This window comes from Carcharhinus amblyrhynchos, unplaced genomic scaffold (genome assembly GCF_965287045.1).
Source record: "Carcharhinus amblyrhynchos unplaced genomic scaffold, sCarAmb.v2.hapA scaffold_67, whole genome shotgun sequence".
Taxonomy (NCBI): domain Eukaryota; kingdom Metazoa; phylum Chordata; class Chondrichthyes; order Carcharhiniformes; family Carcharhinidae; genus Carcharhinus; species Carcharhinus amblyrhynchos.
The window spans coordinates 763,612-783,470 of record NW_027649807.1 but is presented as its reverse complement, the minus strand read 5'-3'; the positions used below and the strand labels follow the sequence as shown (position 1 = coordinate 783,470).

Sequence of the window (19,859 nt, the reverse complement as noted above, 5' to 3'; positions counted from 1 at the left end):
CTCTCATCCTCCTCCGCTCTAAAGAGAAAAGCTCCAGCTCCCTCAACCTTTCCTCATAAGACCTACCCTCCAAACCAGGCAGCATCCTGGTAAATCTCCTCTGCACTCTCTCCAATGCTTCCACATCCTTCTTATAGTGAGGTGACCAGAACTGAACACAATATTCCAAATGTGATCTCACCAAGGTCCTGTATAGTTGCAGCATAACCCCACGGCTCTTAAACTCAAACCCCCTGTTAATAAACACTAACACACTATAAGCCTTCTTCATGGCTCTATCCACTTGACTGGCAACCTTCAGAGATCTGTGGATATGAACCCCAAGATCTCTCTGTTCCTCCACATTCCTCAGTACCCTGTCGTTGACCCTGTAATCTGCATTCAAGTTTGTCCTACCAAAATGAATCACCTCACACTTATCAGGGTTAAACTCCATCTGCCACTTTTCGGCCCAGCTCTGCGTCCTATCGATGTCTATCTGGTTGGCACCCAGGTTGATAAGGTTGTTAAGAAGGCGTACGGTGTGTTAGCTTTTATTGGTAGAGGGATTGAATTTCAGAGCCGTGAGGTCATGTTACAACTGTACAAAACTCTGGTGCGGCCGCACTTGGAGTATTGCGTACAGTTCTGGTCGCCGCATTATAAGAAAGATGTGGAGGCATTGGAAAGGGTGCAGAGGAGGTTTACCAGGATGTTGCCTGGTATGGTGGGAAGGTCTTATGAGGAAAGGCTGAGGGACTTGAGGTTATTTTCATTAGAGAGAAGAAGGTTACGGGGTGACCTGATTGAGGCACACAAGATGATCAAAGGATTGGATAGGGTGGACAGTGAGAGCCTTTTACCTCGGATGGTGATGGCTAACACGAGGGGACATAGCTTTAAATTAAGGGGTGGTAATTATAGGACGGATGTCAGAGGTAGGTTCTTTACTCAGAGGGTAGTAAGGGCGTGGAATGCCCTGCCTGCAGCAGTTGTGGACTCGCCAACTTTAAGGGCGTTCAAATGGTCAGTGGATAGGCATATGGATAATATTGGAATAGGTTAGGTTAGAGGGTCATTAGATTGGTTCCACTGGTCGGCGCAACATCGAGGGCCGAAGGGCCTGTACTGTGCTGGAATGTTCCATGTTCTATGTCGAGAGGACTAGAATACAAGAGGAGGGATGTATATCTGAGGCTGTATAAGGCTCTGGTCAGAGCATATCTGGAGTATTGTGAGAGTTTTGGGCCCCATATCTAAGGAAGGATGTGCTGGCCTTGGAAAGGTTCACAAGAATGATCCTTGGAATGAAGAGCTTGTCGGATGAGGAATGGTTAGGAATCTGGGTCTGTTCACACTGGAGTTTAGAAGGATGAGGGGGGATCTTATTGTAACTTACAGGATACTGTGAGGCCCTGGATAGAGTGGTTGTGGAGAGGATGTTTCCACTAGTAGGAAAAACTAGAAGCAGAGGGCAGAACCTCAGGCTAAAGGGACAATCCTTTAAAACAGAGATATCATAGATACATGAGATGAGGAGGAATTTCTTCAGCCAGAGAGTGGGGAATGTGTGGAACTCTTTGTCGCAGAGGAGGCCGGGTCACTGAGTGTCTTTAAGACAGAGTTTGATAGGTTCCTGATTAATAAGAGGATCAGGGATTATGGGGAAAGGGCAGGAGAAACGGGGGATGAGAAAAATATCAGCCATGATTGAATGGCGGGGCAAACTCAATGGGCCAAGTGGCCTAATTGTGCTCCAATGTCTTATGGTCTTATGATCTCTTAATTACAGACTTCATTATTTGGATTTAAATTCTTTGTCCTTCTCTCCCTTTTGCCCTGTTTGTCACTCTCGCTCCCTTAGTTCCACTTTCCTCTCCTTGTGAAGCATAAGAACATAATATCCAGGAGCAGGACTCGGCCATCTGACCCCTCGAGCCTGCTCCGCCATTCAATAAGACCGTGGCTGATCTTTTCATGGACTCAGCCCCACTTACCCACCCACTCACCATAACCCTTAATTCCTTCACTGTTCAAAAATGTATCTATCTTTGCCTTAAAAACATTCAATGAGGGAGCCTCAACTGCTTCACTGGGCAGGGAATTCCACAGATTCATAACCCTTTGTGTGAAGAAGTTCCTCAACTCAGTCCGAAATCTGCTTCCCCTTATTTTGAGGCTATCCCCCCTAGTTCTAGTTTCACCCACCAGTGGAAACAACTTCCCTGCTTCTATCTTATCGATTCCCTTCATAATCTTGTATGTTTCTATAAGATTTCCCCATAATCTTATGAATTCCAGTGAGTTTCATCCCAGTCTACTCAGTCTGTCCCCATAATCCAACCCTCTCAACTCTGGAATCAACCGAGTGAATCTCCTCTGCACCCCCTCCAGTGCCAGTATATCCTTTCTCAAGTAAGGAGACCAAAACTGTACACAGTAACTCCAGGTGTGGCCTCACCATAAGAATATAAGAAATAGGAGCAGGAGTAGGCCATCTCGCCCTTCGAGCCTGTCCCGCCATTCAATAAGATCATGGCTGATCTGAAGTGGATCAGTTCCACTTTCCCGCCCTCTCCCCATAACCCTTAATCCCCTTATCGAACAGAAATCTATCTACCCGTGACTTAAATATATTTAGCGAGGCAGCCTCCACCACTTCAACGGGCAGAGAATTCCAGAGATTCATCAACCTTTGAGTAAAGAAGTTCCTCCTCAACTCCGTTTTAAACCGCCCTCCCCCTTATCTTGAGGCTGTGCCCTCTCGTCCTGCTGTCCTTTCTGAGCAGGAAGAATCTCTCTACCTCTACCCTATCCATCCCATTCATTATCTTGTAAGTCTCTATAAGATCCCCCCTCAGCCTTCTAAACTCCGAGTACAGGCCCAGTCTATTTAATCTCTCCTCATAAGCTAACCCCCTCATCTCTGGTATCAGCCTGGTGAAAAAAGGTAGCAGGCAAAAGGCAGGGAATTATAGGCCGGTTAGTTTAACATCTGTAGTTAGAAAAATGCTAGAATCCGTCATCAAAGAAGAAATAGTGAGGCACCGAGAAAAGAACGGTTTGATCGAGCAGACGCAGCACGGATTCGTTAAGACGAATTGTTTGACGAATTTATTGCATTTCTATGAGGATATGTCTAGTGCAGTAAACACAGTAAAAACTCTGACAACACCAGGTTTTAGTCCAACCGAAGAGGGAATCCCTCTTCGTCAGGTGACGAAGAGGGAGTCCCCTCGAAAGCTTGTGAGTTTACTATCAAATAAATCGGTTGGACTAAAACCTGGTGTTGTCAGAGTTTTTACTGTGTTTACCCCAGTCCAATGCCGGCACATCCACATCATGACTAGTGCGGTAGACAGAGGGGAACCAGTGGATGTGGTATTTTTAGATTTCCAAAAGGCGTTTGATAAGGTGCCTCACAAAAGGTTGCTACAGAAGGTTAGGGCGCATGGAGTTGGGGGTAAGGTGTTAGCGTGGATAGAGGATTGGTTGTCTAATAGGAGGCAGAGAGTTGGTATCAATGGGTGCTATTCTGATTGGCGGTTGGTAACTAGTGGAGTGCCGCAGGGATCAGTGCTGGGGCCTCAACTATTTACTATTTATATAGATGATCTGGAGGAGGGGGCTGAGTGTAGGGTGACGAAATTTGCTGATGACACGAAGATGAGTGGAAAGTAAATTGTGCGGAGGGTGTGGAAAGTCTGAACATAGAACATAGAACACTACAGCACAAACAGGCCCTTCGGCCCACAAGTTGCGCCGATCACATCACCTACCAACCTACAGACCTATCTATAACCCTCAATCTCATTAAACCCCATATACTCATCCAGAAGTCTTTTAAAAGACCCCAGCGAGTTCGCCTCCACCACCACTGACGGCAGCCGATTCCACTCACTCACCACCCTCTGAGTGAAAAACTTACCCCTAACATCACTTCTGAACCTCCCTCCCCGCACCTTAAATCTGTGTCCTCTCGTAGCGACCATTTCAACCCGGGGAAATAGCCTCTGAGAGTCCACCCTATCTATTCCTCTCAACATTTTGTAAACTTCTATCAGGTCGCCTCTCAACCTTCGTCTCTCCAGGGAAAAGAGACCCAGCTCCCTCAACCTAACTTCATAAGGCATGCCTCCCAGTCCAGGCAACATCCTTGTAAATCTCCTCTGCACCCTCTCAATAGCTTCTACATCTTTCCTATAGTGAGGCGACCAGAACTGCGCACAATACTCCAAATGAGGCCTGACAAGGGTCTTATAAAGTTGCAGCATTACCTCCCGACTCCTAAACTCAATCCCTCGATTAATGAAGGCCAGTACACCATACGCCTTCTTGACCACCTCTTCCACCTGCGAGGCCGATTTAAGAGTCCTGTGGACCCGGACCCCAAGATCCTTCTGCTCTTCAACACTACTAAGACTCCTGCCCTTGATAGTGTACTCGTTCATCCCGTTGGTTCTGCCAAAATGGACGACTACACATTTATCCGCGTTGAAGTCCATCTGCCACTTCTCCGCCCAGTCCTGCATCCTATCTATGTCCTGCTGCAACTTTTGCCATCCTTCCAGATCATCCACAACACCACCGACCTTCGTGTCATCAGCGAACTTACTTACCCATCCCTCCACTTCCTCATCCAGGTCATTTATGAAAATGACAAACAACAAGGGTCCTAGAACAGATCCTTGAGGCACTCCGCTGGTGACTGACCTCCATTCAGAAAAAGCCCCATCCACAACCACTCTCTGCCTTCTGCAGGCAAGCCAGTTCTGGATCCACAAGGCCAAAGGCCCTTGGATCCCATGGCCTCCCACCTTCTCAAGAAGTCTTGCATGGGGGACCTTATCAAACGCCTTGCTGAAGTCCATGTACACTACGTCCACGGCACTTCCTTCGTCAATGTGTTCAGTCACATTATCGAAGAACTCAACTAGGCTTGTAAGGCACGACCTGCCCTTGACAAATCCATGCTGACTATTCCTGATCATGTCAAACCTCTCCAAATGTTCGTAAATCTTGTCCCTCAGAAGCCTCTCCATCAGCTTACCAACCACTGAGGTCAGACTCACTGGTCGGTAATTTCCCGGGCTATCTCTGTTCCCTTTCTTAAAAATAGGAACTACATCCGCAATCCTCCAATCCTCTGGAACCTCTCCCGTCTCCATTGACGACGCAAAGATCATCGCCAGGGGCTCTGCAATCTCTTCCCTCGCCTCCCACAGTATCCTGGGGTACATCCCATCTGGTCCCGGCGACTTATCTACCTTGATAGAATTCAAAAGTTCCAACACATCCTCCACCTTAATATCCACGTACTCAATCCTTTCCATCTGCTGCAAATCCATAACAAAATCTCCCAGATCGGCTTCCACCGTGAATACTGAGGCAAAGTACTCGTTAAGCACCTCTGCCATTTCTTCTGGTTCCACACAGACCTTTCCCCCTTCCCCTTTTATAGGTCCTATCCCTTCTCTTCTTATCCTTTTACCTTTCACATATTTATAGAAGGCCTTGGGATTCTCCTTAATCTTACCCGCCAAGGTCTTCTCATGACCCCTTCTGGCTCTCCTAATTTCCCTTTTAAGTTCCCTCCTACAGTCCTTATACTCCTCAAGATCTTTAACATCTCCTAATTCCCTGAACCTCTTGTACACCTTCCTTTTCTTCCTGACTAGGTTCAACACATCCTTTGTGCACCACGGTTCCCTCGACCCACCAAAACCCCCTCGTCTCATCGGAACGTTGTCATTCAGAGCTCCAGACAAACATTCCTTGAATATCCACCACCTTCCTTCGGTACTTTTCCCTAAGAACGCCTCCTTCCAGTTTATTTGTCCAAGTAACTTCCTGACTTCTTCGTATCTCCCCTTACTCCAGACAAACACCTTCCTAGCCTGCCTGATCCTATCTCGTTCCAACGCAATTGTGAAGGAGATAGAATTATGGTCACCATTCCCAAGATGCTCTCCTACCGAAAGATCCATCACCTGCCCTGGTTCATTCGCCAGTACCAGGTCAAGTACAGCCTCTCCCCTTGTAGGCTTGTCCACATACTGTGTCAGGAAACCCTCCTGAACACACCTAACAAACTCCTCCCCATCCAAACCCCTTACCCTAGGGATATTCCAGTCGATGTTTGGGAAATTGAAGTCTCCCATCACGACAACTCTGTTATTACTACATCTCTCCAGAATCTGTTTCCCTATCTGCACCTCAACTTCCCTGTCACTATTGGGCGGCCTATAGATTACACCCAGCAAAGTTTTCGACCCTTTGCTGTTCCTAACTTCCACCCACAGAGATTCTGTAGACAATCCCTCCACGACATCCTCTTTCTCTGTAGCCATGACACTGTCCCTGATCAACAGTGCCACTCCACCACCCCTTCTGCCACCCTCCCTGTCCTTCCTGAAGCACCTGAAGCCTGGCACCTGAAGTACCCAGTCCTGTCCCTGAGACATCCAAGTCTCCGTAATGGCCACTACATCACAATCCCAAGCAGCAATCCACGCCCTAAGCTCATCTACCTTATTCACTACACTCCTTGCATTAAAATATATACACTTCAGCCCCTCAGTCTGGGCATTTCCCATCTCCACCACCTGTCTAACCTCCCTCCCATACTGCCTGCGGTCCTCCCCTACCTGGGAGCGAACCTCCTCCGTCCCAGTCTCCCCATCACAGTTCCCTCCCCCCATCCTTTCTAGTTTAAAGTCCCCCCGGTAGCCTTAGCCAGTCTTCCCGCCAAGATACTAGTCCCCCTGGTATTCAAGTGCCACCCGTCCCTACTATAGAGGTCCCACCTCCCCCTAAAGAGGTCCCAGTGATCTAGGAACCGAAATCCCTGCCCTCTACACCAGTCCCTCAGCCACGCATTCACCCTCCACCTCATTTCATTTCTTCCCTCATTCTCCCGTGGCACAGGCAGCAATCCTGAGATTACTACCTTTGCTTTTCTCTTCCTCAGCTGCCTACCCAGTTCCCTATAGTCCCTTTTCACGAGTGCCTCCCTCTTGCCTACGTCAGTAGTACCTATATGTACTACAACCTCTGGTTCCTCACCCTCCCCTTTCAGGATGTCTGGGACACGCCCAGAGACATCCTGGATCCCAGCCCCAGGGAGACAAACCACCATCCGCGACTCCCTTCTACGTCCACAAAAACGCCTGTCCGTGCCCCTCACTGTGGAGTCCCCTATTAAAACTACCTTTCTGCTCTCTTTGATTTTTCCACTCACTGGCTCAGCTCCAGAGACCTGGCCACCGCTTCCTCCCTCAGATGAGCTGTCCCCCCCAGTAGTACTCAGGCCGGAGTACTTATTTTGAAGGGGGACATCCACCGGCGTGCTCTCCATCACCCGAGGTTTCCCCTTCCTAATAGTTACCCAAGTGCCCTCATCCCGTTGTCCTGGTGTAACTACTTGCTTATAGCTCCTATCTATAACCTCCTCACTCTCCCGAATGAGCCGAAGGTCCTCGAGCTGCATTTGCAGCTCCTTAACCTGGTTTCGTAGGGCCTGCAGCTCCACACACCGAGCACAGGTGTGGATGTCTGGTAGACCAGGAGCCTCCAAGACCTCCCACATGTTGCATTGGCAACAACATACAGGTCTCACACTCATATTTACCCCTTATAGCAACCCAGAGGAAAAAGTTAAAAAAATACTTACAACTTACCTTATCTCTTTGGCCCTGTGAGCCAAAGCACTTACAGCACACACAAAAACAAAAGCAGTCTTACCAGCTCTCAGACAGAGCCCCTCTCTCTCTCTTTTTTTTAGGTTAGGGGAGGGGGGAGGGCTGGGATACTCTACCCGTGTAGAGTATCGGGAATCCCCTCCGGTCTAATTTATAGTCGGGTGAAAAAAAAAACGTGACCCGAGTGCCCTGCAGAGGGATCTGGATAGGCTGAGCGAGTGGGCGAGGATCTGGCAGATGGAGTATAATGTTAGCAAGTGTGAGGTTATCCACTTTGGCAGGAATAACACTAGGAGGGATTATTATTTAAAGGGTGAAAAGCTGCAGCATGCTACGGTGCAGAGGGACCTGGGGGTCCTTGTGCATGAGTCGCAAAAACCCAGTCTGCAGGTGCAGCAGGTGATCAGGAAGGCGAATGGGATGCTGGCCTTTGTAGCGAGGGGGATTGAATATAAAAGCAGGGAGGTCTTGCTGCAACTGTACAGGGTACTGGTGAGGCCGCAGCTGGAGTACTGTGTGCAGTTTTGGTCGCCGCACTTGCGCAAGGATATATTGGCCTTGGAGGGAGTGCAGAGGAGATTCACTAGGCTGATACCGGAGATGAGGGGGTTGGACTATGAAGAGAGACTAAATAGACTGGGTCTGTACTCGTTGGAGTTTAGAAGGATGAGGGGGGATCTTATCGAGACGTATAAGATAATGAAGGGGATGGATAGGGTAGAGGTAGAGAGATTCTTCCTGCTTAGAAAGGATAGCAGGACTAGAGGGCACAGCCTCAAGATAAGGGGGGGCAGTTTAGAACGGAGTTGAGGAGGAACTTCTTCACTCAAAGGGTGGTGAATCTCTGGAATTCTCTGCCCGTTGAAGTGGTGGAGGCTACCTCACTGAATATATTTAAGTCACGGGTAGATAGGTTTCTGATAGACAGGGGAATTAAGGGTTATGGGGAGAAAGCGGGAAAGTGGAACTGATCCACTTCAGATCAGCCATGATCTTATTGAATGGTGGGGCAGGCTCGAAGGGCTAGATGGCCTACTCCTCCTCCTATTTCTTATGTTCTTATGAACCTTCTCTGAACTCCTTCCAAGGCCAGTATATTGTTATGCAAGTGCAGCGACCAAAACTGCACACAGTACTCCAGTTGCGGCCTCACCAATGCCCTATACAGTTGCAGCAAGACCTCCCTACTTTTATATTCAATCCCCCTCACTATAAAGGCCAGCATTCTATTCGCCTTCTTGACCACCTGCTGCACCTGCAGACTGGTTTTTTGCGACTCGTGCACAAGGACCCCCAGGTCCCTCTGCACCATAGCATGCTGCAGCTTTTCACCCTTTAAGTAATAATCCCTCCTACTATTATTTCTACCAAAGTGGATAACCTCACACTTGCACCTCACCAGCTGCAACATAACCTGGCTGTTTTTAAACTCCATCCCTCTCATAATGAAGGATAAAATTCCATTTGCCTTCTTCATTACCTGCTGTACGTACAAACCAACTCCTTGAGATTCCCGCACAAGCAAGACCTGAAAGATTATCCCTGAGTCTTCAATGTTGGTGTAAACTTCAATCCTGGAGCATTTGCTCGATATTGATGGTTTTCCCAAAAGAAACATGTGATCAAAGGTCAAAGCAATAATTATATTGATCTTGTGGGAACCAGGAGCTGGGCAGTGAAACAATGGCTTTGTGACAATCCAGTGGATTTATTATCACTAATAATGAGTCCAGTATCGTGTTTCAGAGTTAGTTACTGAATTTACATTCTCCGAAACTGATGTGATTTGAACTCATGTCACAGGGACATTCCAGGAGGATGATAAACTCAGAAACATCACCACTCTGTTATAGTTACTTACAGACAAGGAGAAAGATTGAGTCACAGTGAGATCAAGACTTGAGGCAGGTTCAAGTAGGGAAACTGCTTTGTGTTGAACAGATTCCTTTCCTGTCACACTATCCATGATTCTCCGGCAAATACTGGGGGAGCTGCTCCTTCTGCTAAATTCTGCAAAGATCCGAAAGGACGAGATGGTCAGTATTGTCTACTATTGTGTGAGTATTTTGGGATATTATTCAACTAGAAAGAGTGCAGAAGAGATTGACTCGGACACTACCAGGATTTGATGGATTGAGTTATTAGGAGAGGCTGGATAGACTGGGACTTTTTTCTCTGGAGTGTAGGTGGCTGAAGGGTGATCTTATAGAGGTCTATAAAATAATGAGGGGCACAGATCAGTGAGATAGTCAATATCTTTTCCCAAAGGTAGGGGAGTCTAAAACTAGAGGGCAGAGGTTTAAGGTGAGAGGGGAGAGATACAAAAGTGTCCAGAGGGGCAATTTTTTCACACTTGAGTTGCCAGAGGCAGTTACGTGGCTACAAGTTAAAGTTAAAAATTTATTCATTCGTCAGAAATCGGCTTACATTAACACCGCAATAAAATTACTGTAAAAAGCCCCTTAAGATGAGTATCGAGGGATATGGGCCAAACACAGGCAATTGGGACGAGCTTAGGGCTTAAAAACTATGCAACATGGACAAGTTGGGCTGAAGGGCCTGTTTCCGTGCTGTAAACCCGTCTGACTGAGTGAAATGGGGTTTCCATCAGTAAGAGTAACTCTTTATGCCCTATGCAGAAGAACTATCCAAACTTTATCAGCATCTCAGTGGAACTGGAGGGAAAGCAGTTAACACTGGATCTTGGGAGAAATACGTGAGTATTTCGTTTTGTAATCTCATTTTAAACTGAGGAATTCGGCAGTAGTGACAATCTACTTGGAAATGTTACAGTTACCTTGTCCCTGCGAAGATTGTCAGGAAACAATTTATATTTCAGCCTGTCCAAAAGATTCAGTACAGCAAAATATGGAGAATCTTTCTCTCTGATTGGTACACTACCTGCTTCCTCGAAAAGCACACAGGGATTTTTGGATCAGAGGTGAGCTGGCAAGGTGGATACAAAACTGGCTCGGTCAAAGAAGACAGAGGGTAACAGTGGAAGGGTGTGTTTCTGAATGAAGGACTGTGACAAGTGGTGTTCCTCAGGGATCAGTGCTGGGACCTTTACTGTTTGTAATATATAAATAATCTGGGGGAAAATGTAACTGGTTTGATTAGTAAGTTTGTGGACGTAAGGTTGGTGGATTTGCAGATAGCGATGAGGACCATCAGAGGATACAGCAGGATATAGATCAGTTGGAGATCTGGCCGGAGCGGTGGTAGATGGAGTTTAATCTGGACAAATGTGAGGTGATGTATTTTGGAAGGTCTAATACAGATAGGAAATATACAGTAAATGGCAGAACCCTTCAGAGTATTGATAGGCAGAGGGATCTGGGTGTACAGGTATTCAGGTTACTGAAAATGGCAATGCAGGTGGAGAAGGTAGTCAAGAAGGCACACGGCATGCTTGCCTTCATCAGCTGGGCCTCCTAGTTTAAAAATTGGCAAGTCACAATGTATCTTTCTAGAACCTTAATTAGGCTGCACTTGGAATATAATGTTCAATTCTGGTCACCACACTACCAGAAGGATGTGGAGGCTTCGGAGAGGGTACAGAAAAGATTTACCAGGATGTTGCCTGGTATGGAGGGCATTAGCTATGAGGAGAGATTGGAGAAACTTGGTTTGTTCTCACTGGAACGATGGAGGGTGAGGGGAAACCTGATAGAAATCTACAAGATTACGAGAGGCATGGACAGAGTGGATAGTCAGAAGCTTTTTCCCAGGGTGGAAGAGTCAATTACTGGGGGCACAGGTTTAAGGTGTGAGGGGCAAGGTTTAAAGGAGATGTACGAGGCAGATTTTTTTACACAGAGGGGGGTGGGTGCCTGGAACTCGCTGCCGGGGGAGGGAGTGGAAGTGGATACTTTTAAGGAGCATCTTGACAAGTACATGAATAGGATGGGAATAGAGGGATATGGTCCCTGGAAGGGTAGGGGGTTTTAGTTCAGTTGGGCAGTATGATCAGTACAGGCTTGGAGGGGCCGAAGGGCCTGTTCCTGGGCTGGAATTTCATTCCATTTAGCCAAGTGTACATCTGTCGGCTCTTGGGTAAAGCTTCCCAATTAATCCTACACTCCTGAACGTTCCTGCAGATTTTTCCCATTCAAGTATTTACCCAATCCATTATCTTTACTTTTTATTATTCACCTGTGGGACATGTGTGTCACTGTCTGGCCAGCATTTCTTACCCATCCCTAGTTGCCCCTTGAGAAGGTGGGGGTGAGCTGCCTTCTCGAATCGCTGCAGTCCGTGTTCTGTGGGTTGACCCACAATGCCGTTAGGGAGGGAATTCCAGGATTTTGACCCAGTGACAGTGAAGGAACGGTCGATATATTTCCAAGTCAGGATGGTGACTGACTTGGAGGGGAACTTGCAGGTGGGGGTGTTCCCATGTATCTGCTGCCCTTGTCCTTCCAGATGGAAGTGGTTGTGGGTTTGGAAGGTGCTGCCTAAGGAACGTTGGTGAGTTCCTACAGTGCATCTTATAGACAGTACACACTGCTGTTACTGAGCATCGGTGGGGGAGGGAGTGGATGTTTGTAGGTGTGATACCAATCTTTAGCAGAGAAGTTGAGAGGGTACCTGATTGTGATGTATTAGATTAGGAAAGATATGGACAGGGTTGTAGGAAGCAGCTGTTTCCATGGTGATATGTCAGAAGTTGAGGGATTTGAGAAATCCTTTTTTCACTGAGAGGGTGGTGAATCTGGAATTCACTGCCTGGGAGGGTAGAATCAAAGAACAAGGAAAATTATAGCACAGGAACAGGCCATTCGGCCTTCCAAGCCTGTACCAACCATGCTGCCCCAACTGAACTAAAACCCCCTCCCCTTCCAGGGACCGTATCCCTCTATTCCCATCCTATTCATGGATTTGTCAAGACATCCCTTAAAAGTCACTACTGTATCCACTTCCACTCCCTCCCCCGGCAGCGAGTTCCAGGCAACCCCCACCCTCAGTGTAAAAAATCTGCCTCGTACATTCCCTTTAAACCTGTGGCCAGTAACTGACTCTTCCACCCTGGGAAAAAGCTTCTGACTATCCACTCTGTCCATGTCCCTCAATCTTGTAGATTTCTATCAGGTCTCCCCTCAACCTCCATCGTTCCAGTGAGAACAAACCAAGTTTCTCCAACCTCTCCTCATAGCTAATGCCCTCCATACCAGGCAACATCCTGGTAAATCTTTTCTGTACCCTCTCCAAAGCCTCTACATTGTTCCCTTGTTCAAGAAGGGGAGTAGAGACAACCCTGGGAATTATTCTGTTGTGGGCAAAGTTTTGGAAAGGATTATAAGAAATAGGATTGATAATCATCTAGAAAGGAATAAATTGATTAGGGATGGTCAACACGGTTTTTTGAAGGGTAGGTTGTATCTCATAAACCTTATCGAGTTTTTTGAAAAGAAGACCAAAGAGGTGGATAAGGGTAAGGCAGTTGACGTGGTGTATATGGATTTTAGCAAAGCGTTTGATCAGGTTCCCCATGGTAGGCTACTGCAGAAAATGCAGGTGCATGGGACTGAGGGTGATTTAGCAGTTTGGATCAGGAATTGAACATAAGAACATAAGAAATAGGAGCAGGAGTAGGCCATCCAACCCTTCGAGCCTGCCCCGCCATTCAATAAGATCATGGCTGATCTGTCGTGTCTCAGTTCCACTTTCCCGCCCTCTCCCCATAACCCTTAATCCCCTCTCTTATCAAGAACCCATCAACCTGCGTCTTAAAAATATTTAGCGAGGCAGCCTCCACCACTTCAACAGGCAGAGAATTCCAGAGATTCACCACCCTTTGAGTGAAGAAGTTCCTCCTCAACTCCGTTCTAAACTGCCCCCCCTTTATCTTGAGGCTGTGCCCCCTAGTCCTAGTGTCCTTTCTGAGCGGGAAGAGTCTCTCCACCTCTATCCTATCCATCCCATTCATCATCTTATACGTCTCAATGAGATCTCCCCTCATTCTTCTAAACTCTAACGAGTACAAGCCTAGTTTATTCAGCCTCTCCTCATAGTTCAACCCCCTCAACTCCGGTATCAGCCTAGTAAACCTCCTCTGCACTCCCTCCAAGGCCAAAGTATCCTTGCGTAAGTACGGCGACCAAAACTGCACACAGTACTTCAGCTGCAGCCTCACTAGTGCCCTATACAGCTGCAGCAAGACCTCCCTACTTTTATATTCAATCCCCCTCGCTATGAAGGCCAGCATCCCATTCGCCTTCCTGACCACCTGCTGCACCTGCAGGCTGGGTTTTTGCGACTCGTGCACAAGGACCCCGAGGTCCCTCTGCACCGTCGCCTGCTGCAGTTTTTCGCCATGTAAGTAATAGTCCTTCCTACCATTATTCCTACCAAAGTGGACCACCTCGCACTTGCCAACATTAAATTCCATTTGCCAGTTCCTGGCCCATTCGCCCAGCCTATCTAGATCCTTCTGCAGACTCTCCACACCCTCCGCACAATTTGCTGTTCCACCAATCTTCGTGTCATCAGCAAATTTCGACACCATACACTCGGTTCCCTCCTCCAGATCATCTATATAAATGGTAAATAGCTGAGGCCCCAGCACCGACCCCTGGGGCACCCCACTAGTCACCATCCGCCAATCCGAATAGCACCCATTGACCCCCACTCTCTGCTTCCTATTTGACAACCAATCCTCTATCCACGCTAACACCCTACCCCCAACTCCATGCCCCCTGACCTTCTGTAATAACCTCTTGTGAGGCACCTTGTCAAAATTCCCCGCACCCCCCTTCCCCCAGCTTGAGGACATTTTTCCCCTGTATCTCCTAGCCCCTTTTCCTGTGTCCTTCAGCGATAAAGCAAATTTGATGGCATTTTTTTAAAAAATTCAGCTTGGTTTCTGCTAAAAGTTTCTTTTCCATAGCTAGGTTATTGATACCACACACCAATCTGTCTCAAAATATTTCATTTAGAAATGGTCCAATTTTGCAGTGTTCTGTTCATTTTTATAAGTTAGCCAAGGACTCAGCTGTCCCAGATGTTCTCCTGGCTATGTTGAAGTGATATCTCTGGAGTTTTACAGAGGGATTTGTGGTGGTTTTTCACCAGGTCTATTAGCTCATTGAAGGTTTTTGAGTAAGGGACATCTGAAAAGATCAGATTTTTATCTCGCTGAAGGTCAAAGCCCTGCATTCTGCCAACAATATTATTTGTTTTTCATCCCCCCTTAATGCTGTTAGTATGGAAGAAGCCACAGATATTGGGCCCAATCTTCCCCACTGGTATCCTACAGTTCGTGCTTCTCAATGAGAGGTACAACTCCTTAACCAGAGCTCAGCTCATAGAGTCTGTCCAGAGAGAGAGAGAAAATGTTTCTTTATCTCACTCCTTGTTGCTGAAGTATTGATTCAGCTGGGGCCAGTTTCCTGTCACTAACAATCCTTGCTGGCTGTAGCTGAGGCTCTGAGCTAGCGACTCTATTCTGGCACCTCCAATAACAGTCCCTTCATAACTTTGTACACCTCTATTAGGTCTCGCCTCATTCTCCGTCTTTCCAGGGAGAACAACCCCAGTTTACCCAATCTCTCCTCATAGCTAAGACCCTCTATACCAGGCAACATCCTGGTAAACCTTCTCTGTACTCTCTCCAAAGCCTCCACGTCCTTCTGGTAGTGCAGCGACCAGAACTGGACGCAGTGTTCCAAATGTGGCCTAACCAGCGTTCTATACAGCTGCAACATCAGACTCAGCTGTTATACTCTATACCCTGTCCTATAAAGGCAAGCATGCCACATGCCTTCTTCACCACCTTCTCCACCTGTGCTGCCACCTTCAGGGATTTGTGGACTTGCACACCCAGGTCCCTCTGTGCATCTGTACTCTTGATGGCCCTGCCATTTATTGTACAGCTCTCCCCTACATTAGTCCTACCAAAATGCATCACTTCACATTTATCTGGATTAAATTCCATCTGCCATTTCTCTGCCCAATTTTCCAGCCTATCTATATCTTGCTGTATTGTCCGACAATATTCATAGCTATCCGCAAATCCAGCCATCTTTGTGTCATCCACAAATTCGCTGATAACACCAGTTACACCTTCTTCCAGATTATTTATATATATCACAAATAGCAGAGTCCCAGTACAGAGCCCTGCAGAACACCACTGGCCACAGACCCCCAGCTGAAAAAAGACCCTTTGACTGCTACCCTCTGTCTCCTGTGGCCAAGCCAGTTCTCTCCCCATCTTGCCACCTCTCCTTCTATCCCATGAGTCTTAACATTTTTCATCAACCTGCCATGAGGGATTTTGTCAAACACCTTACTGAAATCCATATAGACGACATCCACGGCCCTTCCTTCATCAACCGTTTTTGTCACCTCCTCAAAAAACTCCACCAAATTTGTAAAGAGAGGCGGTGAGGAGATATCTCTTCACCCAGAGAGTGGTGAGCCTGTGGAATTCATTCCCACAGGAAGTAGTTGATGCCAAAACATTGAATGTATTCAAGAGGCAGCTGGATAGAGCACTTGGTGCGAATGGGATCCAAGGTTATGGGGAAAAAGCAGGATTAGGATATGATCAGCCATGATTGTGATGGATGGTAGAGCATGCTTGAAGGGCCAAATGGCCTCAAAGAAGAAAGAAAATTCCAGCCCAGGAACAGGCCCTTTGGCCCTCTAAGCCTGTACTGACCATGCTGCCCAGTTGAACTAAAACCCCCTACTCTTCCAGGGACCACATCCCTCTATTCCCATCCTATTCATGGATTTGTACACCAATAAATAGGTCACTGAAAGTGGCAATGCTTGCCTTCAATGGCCGGGGTATTGAGTTTAAAAATTGGCAAGTCACGTTGCAGCTTTATAGAACCTTAGTTAGGCTGTACTTGGAATATAGTGTTCAATTCTGGTCACCACACTACCAGAAGGATGTGGAGGCTTTGGAGAGGGTACAGAAAAGATTTACCAGCATGTTGCCTGGTATGGAGGGCAATAGCTATGAGGAGAGGTTGGAGAAACTTGGTTTGTTCTCTCTGGAACGATGGAGGGTGAGGGGAGACCTGATAGAAATCTACAAGATTATGAGATGCATGGACAGAGTGGATAGTCAGAAGCTTTTTCCCAGGGTGGAAGAGTTAATTACTGGGGGGCACAGGTTTAAGGTGCGAGGGGCAAGGTTTAAAGGAGGGAGTGGAAGCAGATACGATAGTGAGTTTTAAGGGGTGTCTGGACAAATCCATGAATAGGATGGGAATAGAGGGATATGGTCCCTGAAGGGTAGGGGGTTTTAGTTCAGTCGGGCAGCATGGTCAGTACAGGCTTGGAGGGGCCGAAGGGCCTGTTCCTGTGCTGGAATTTTCTTTGTCCAGATACCCCTTAAAAGTCACTACTGTATCTGCCCCCCCGCCAACAACCAGTTCCAGGCACCCACCAACCTCTTTTTAAAAAAAATCTGCCTCGTACACGTCCTTTAAACCTTGCCCCTCGCACCTTAAACCTGTGCCCCCGGTAACTGACTCTTCCACCCTGGGAAAAAGCTTCTGACTATCCACTCTGTCCATGCCTCTCATAATCTTGTAGATTTCTATCAGGTTTCCCCTCAATCCTCCGTCATTCCAGTGAGAACAAACCAAGTTTCTCCAACCTCTCCTCATAGCTAATGCCCTCCATACCAGGCAACATCCTGGTAAATCTTTTCTGTACCCTCTCCAAAGCCTCCACATCCTTCTGGTAGCATGGACCAGAATTGAACATTATGTTCCAAGTGTGGCCTCACCTAAGGTTCCTCCTGCTCATCTGTGTTCCTATGTTCATGTAGGATACACACTGAACAGACATGCATGACTCTGCCAGTCACTCCAACTCAATCAAAACCTGATCCTTCCTGTTTCTTCCACAGTTTGCTTTTGCCGAGAGGGTTCCAGGTTTCGTATTATGATTCAAATGGGACTCTGGTGACAGAGAAGGAGACGGAAACGGTGAGGAAAATCTGTGAAGCTGAGACCAGACTGAGATCCATCGATTGTTAAACACAATGAGTATGGGTGTTTGCACCTGTTTCCTGTTCCTGTTCTTTCCCCAGCACCTGATTGCTGAACACAAGTTGGCCCAGGATCTGGATTACTCTGATTCAGAACTGGAGCCTGAGAGCTTCCTGGATTAGAGCAACATCAAACATACTCAATCAGTTTAGCGTCATCTGGGACAGAGACCATCATCCCAGTCACTCAACCAGGAGCAAACTGCAGCATGCCATTCATTGGCCAATGACACCTCCATGGGTGGCAGGTGGGAAGGCCATTCATGAATCTCCCTGTTACAGACCCATCACTCTCCTGCTGCTAATGGGCAAGGCATTGACCCCATAAATCTCATTCCATTACAGAAATCAAGTCACTCCTCACGCTTCGAAACTCTACTTGGAACAAGCCTTTCCTTTCCAACCTGTTACAGAGAGAGTTCCAGAAGTTTGACACAGTGACAATGAAGGAATGGTGACAGGTTATTCTGACAGTGTGTGTGTTGAAGGGGAACATTCAGATAGTAGTATCTACATGTATCTTTGGCCCTTGTAGCAGAGGTTGTGGCTTTGGAAGGTGCCATCAAGGAAATGTTCCTACATATTCCCTCGGTAGATGGTAAGCACTACTGCCATTCTCAATCGGTGGTGTACGGAAAGAAATATTTAATGGAATGGATATCATCCAACCAAGTGTGTTGCTTTGTCCTGAGCTTCTTAAGCTGATCATCTCGAGAGATGGAGAATATTCCTTACCCTCTCGACAGGTGGGCAGGCCTTGAGGATTCGAGAGGTAAGTTACTCACCACACGATTCCCAGCCTTGGACCTGCTCTTTCACCCACAGTATTGATATGGCCAGGTCTGGTTCAGACAGAAGGTCAACGGCAGCTCCCCTCAGGACTCACTAATGCTAATATCTCTCTCTCAAAGTGAGAATTGTATTCTGCTTTTGGAGATGAGAAATTGGAAAGAAGATTTATATTCAGTTGAAGGCAGAGTTGGAGATTGGGAAGTGCAGTTCCAGGGGACACGGTGAGCCCTGCACAAACCCCAGCCACCCCCTCACGTCTGCTGAGCACAAGAGACCATTCAGGTCACCGACTAGACACGTAGGCCATGGGCCTGATTTTACCAATGTGCTAAAGTCAGGTATGAGGCATTAACGGGATCTGTGTCCATGGAGATGCCCACTTTCCCAAGGCCCGAAAATGACTATGATTTGATTTGTGCCCGAAACAGGAGCAATGGCGATTTTAAATACATTTAATTCAATTTAAATGCATCAATAAGCCGCCCACCAACTTTCCCAGCACTTCCCTCTTTACCTCTGTGTTCACCCAGCCAGATTTGGCACACAACAGGCCTGCTTCGTAAAGTCTTTTTCCAAATTTTTTTTCCTCATTGTACATGTGCAGTTCAGCACTCTGATGGTTCCAGCAGTGTGATTCAGACTGAGTGTGTGTATCGGGGGGGGGTGCCTGAGAACAGGGGTCTGATTTTTACCATTTTCATTCTCAAGGGTGTAGTACAGATCCGATTTTAGAAATCCACTTCCCGGCACCCCCAAACACACACAGCCACCTCCAGTCCCATTCACACTGTGGGCAGGGGTTAGCACTGCCGGAACGATCGCGGCTCTGAACCGTGCTGTTGGAGAAAGTAGGAAAAAGCCGGTGTCAGATCAGTCCCGAGCCGGAGAAAGCAGTGACAGCAGCCCAGGAGCACTAAACGGAGCGATTGGCCCCCCCCAGACACACATCACTGTCCCCCTTATCCAACCCCTGCCCCCCTCCCCTCCCCACAGAATGGCAGCAGACCTGCCCCACCCCCCCCCCACCCACCAGTGAGCAAACAGGCCTCTGCCTGCACCCCCACCCCCCCCCCAACACACATCTGACCCGCCTCCTCCTTCTCCCCCCCCCCCAGGCAATGATCTGACCCCCCCCCCCCCTCCTCCCACTGATCTGAGTCAAGGATCTGTTGGAATCTGTGATCTGGAGCTCCCGGGTGTAATTCAGCAGCTCCATCACAGTGCAGTTCCGGATTGATAAACACGGTGGGAAAGGGGGGAAATGTTGGCCCCGCAGTTCATTAATTCAATTTAAATGCATTTAAACCTTCGTTGTGCCCGATTTGTGTGTGGAACGGATCCCGGCGTTCACAGATCACGGTAAAGTGGCGATCTGCTAG

General features: G+C 47.6%; 1 protein-coding gene across 1 annotated transcript in view; it reads left to right on the top strand.

The window, feature by feature from the left end:
* Positions 1-19,859, top strand: part of LOC145337726 (disintegrin and metalloproteinase domain-containing protein 12-like) — a 221,099-nt gene that overhangs the window by 22,425 nt on the left and 178,815 nt on the right. Inside the window, exons 3-4 of the mRNA XM_080182564.1 lie at positions 10,319-10,395; positions 17,548-17,626. Of these exons, the coding sequence (XP_080038690.1) occupies positions 10,319-10,395; positions 17,548-17,626 (156 nt within the window). The remainder of the gene's footprint in view (positions 1-10,318; positions 10,396-17,547; positions 17,627-19,859) is intronic.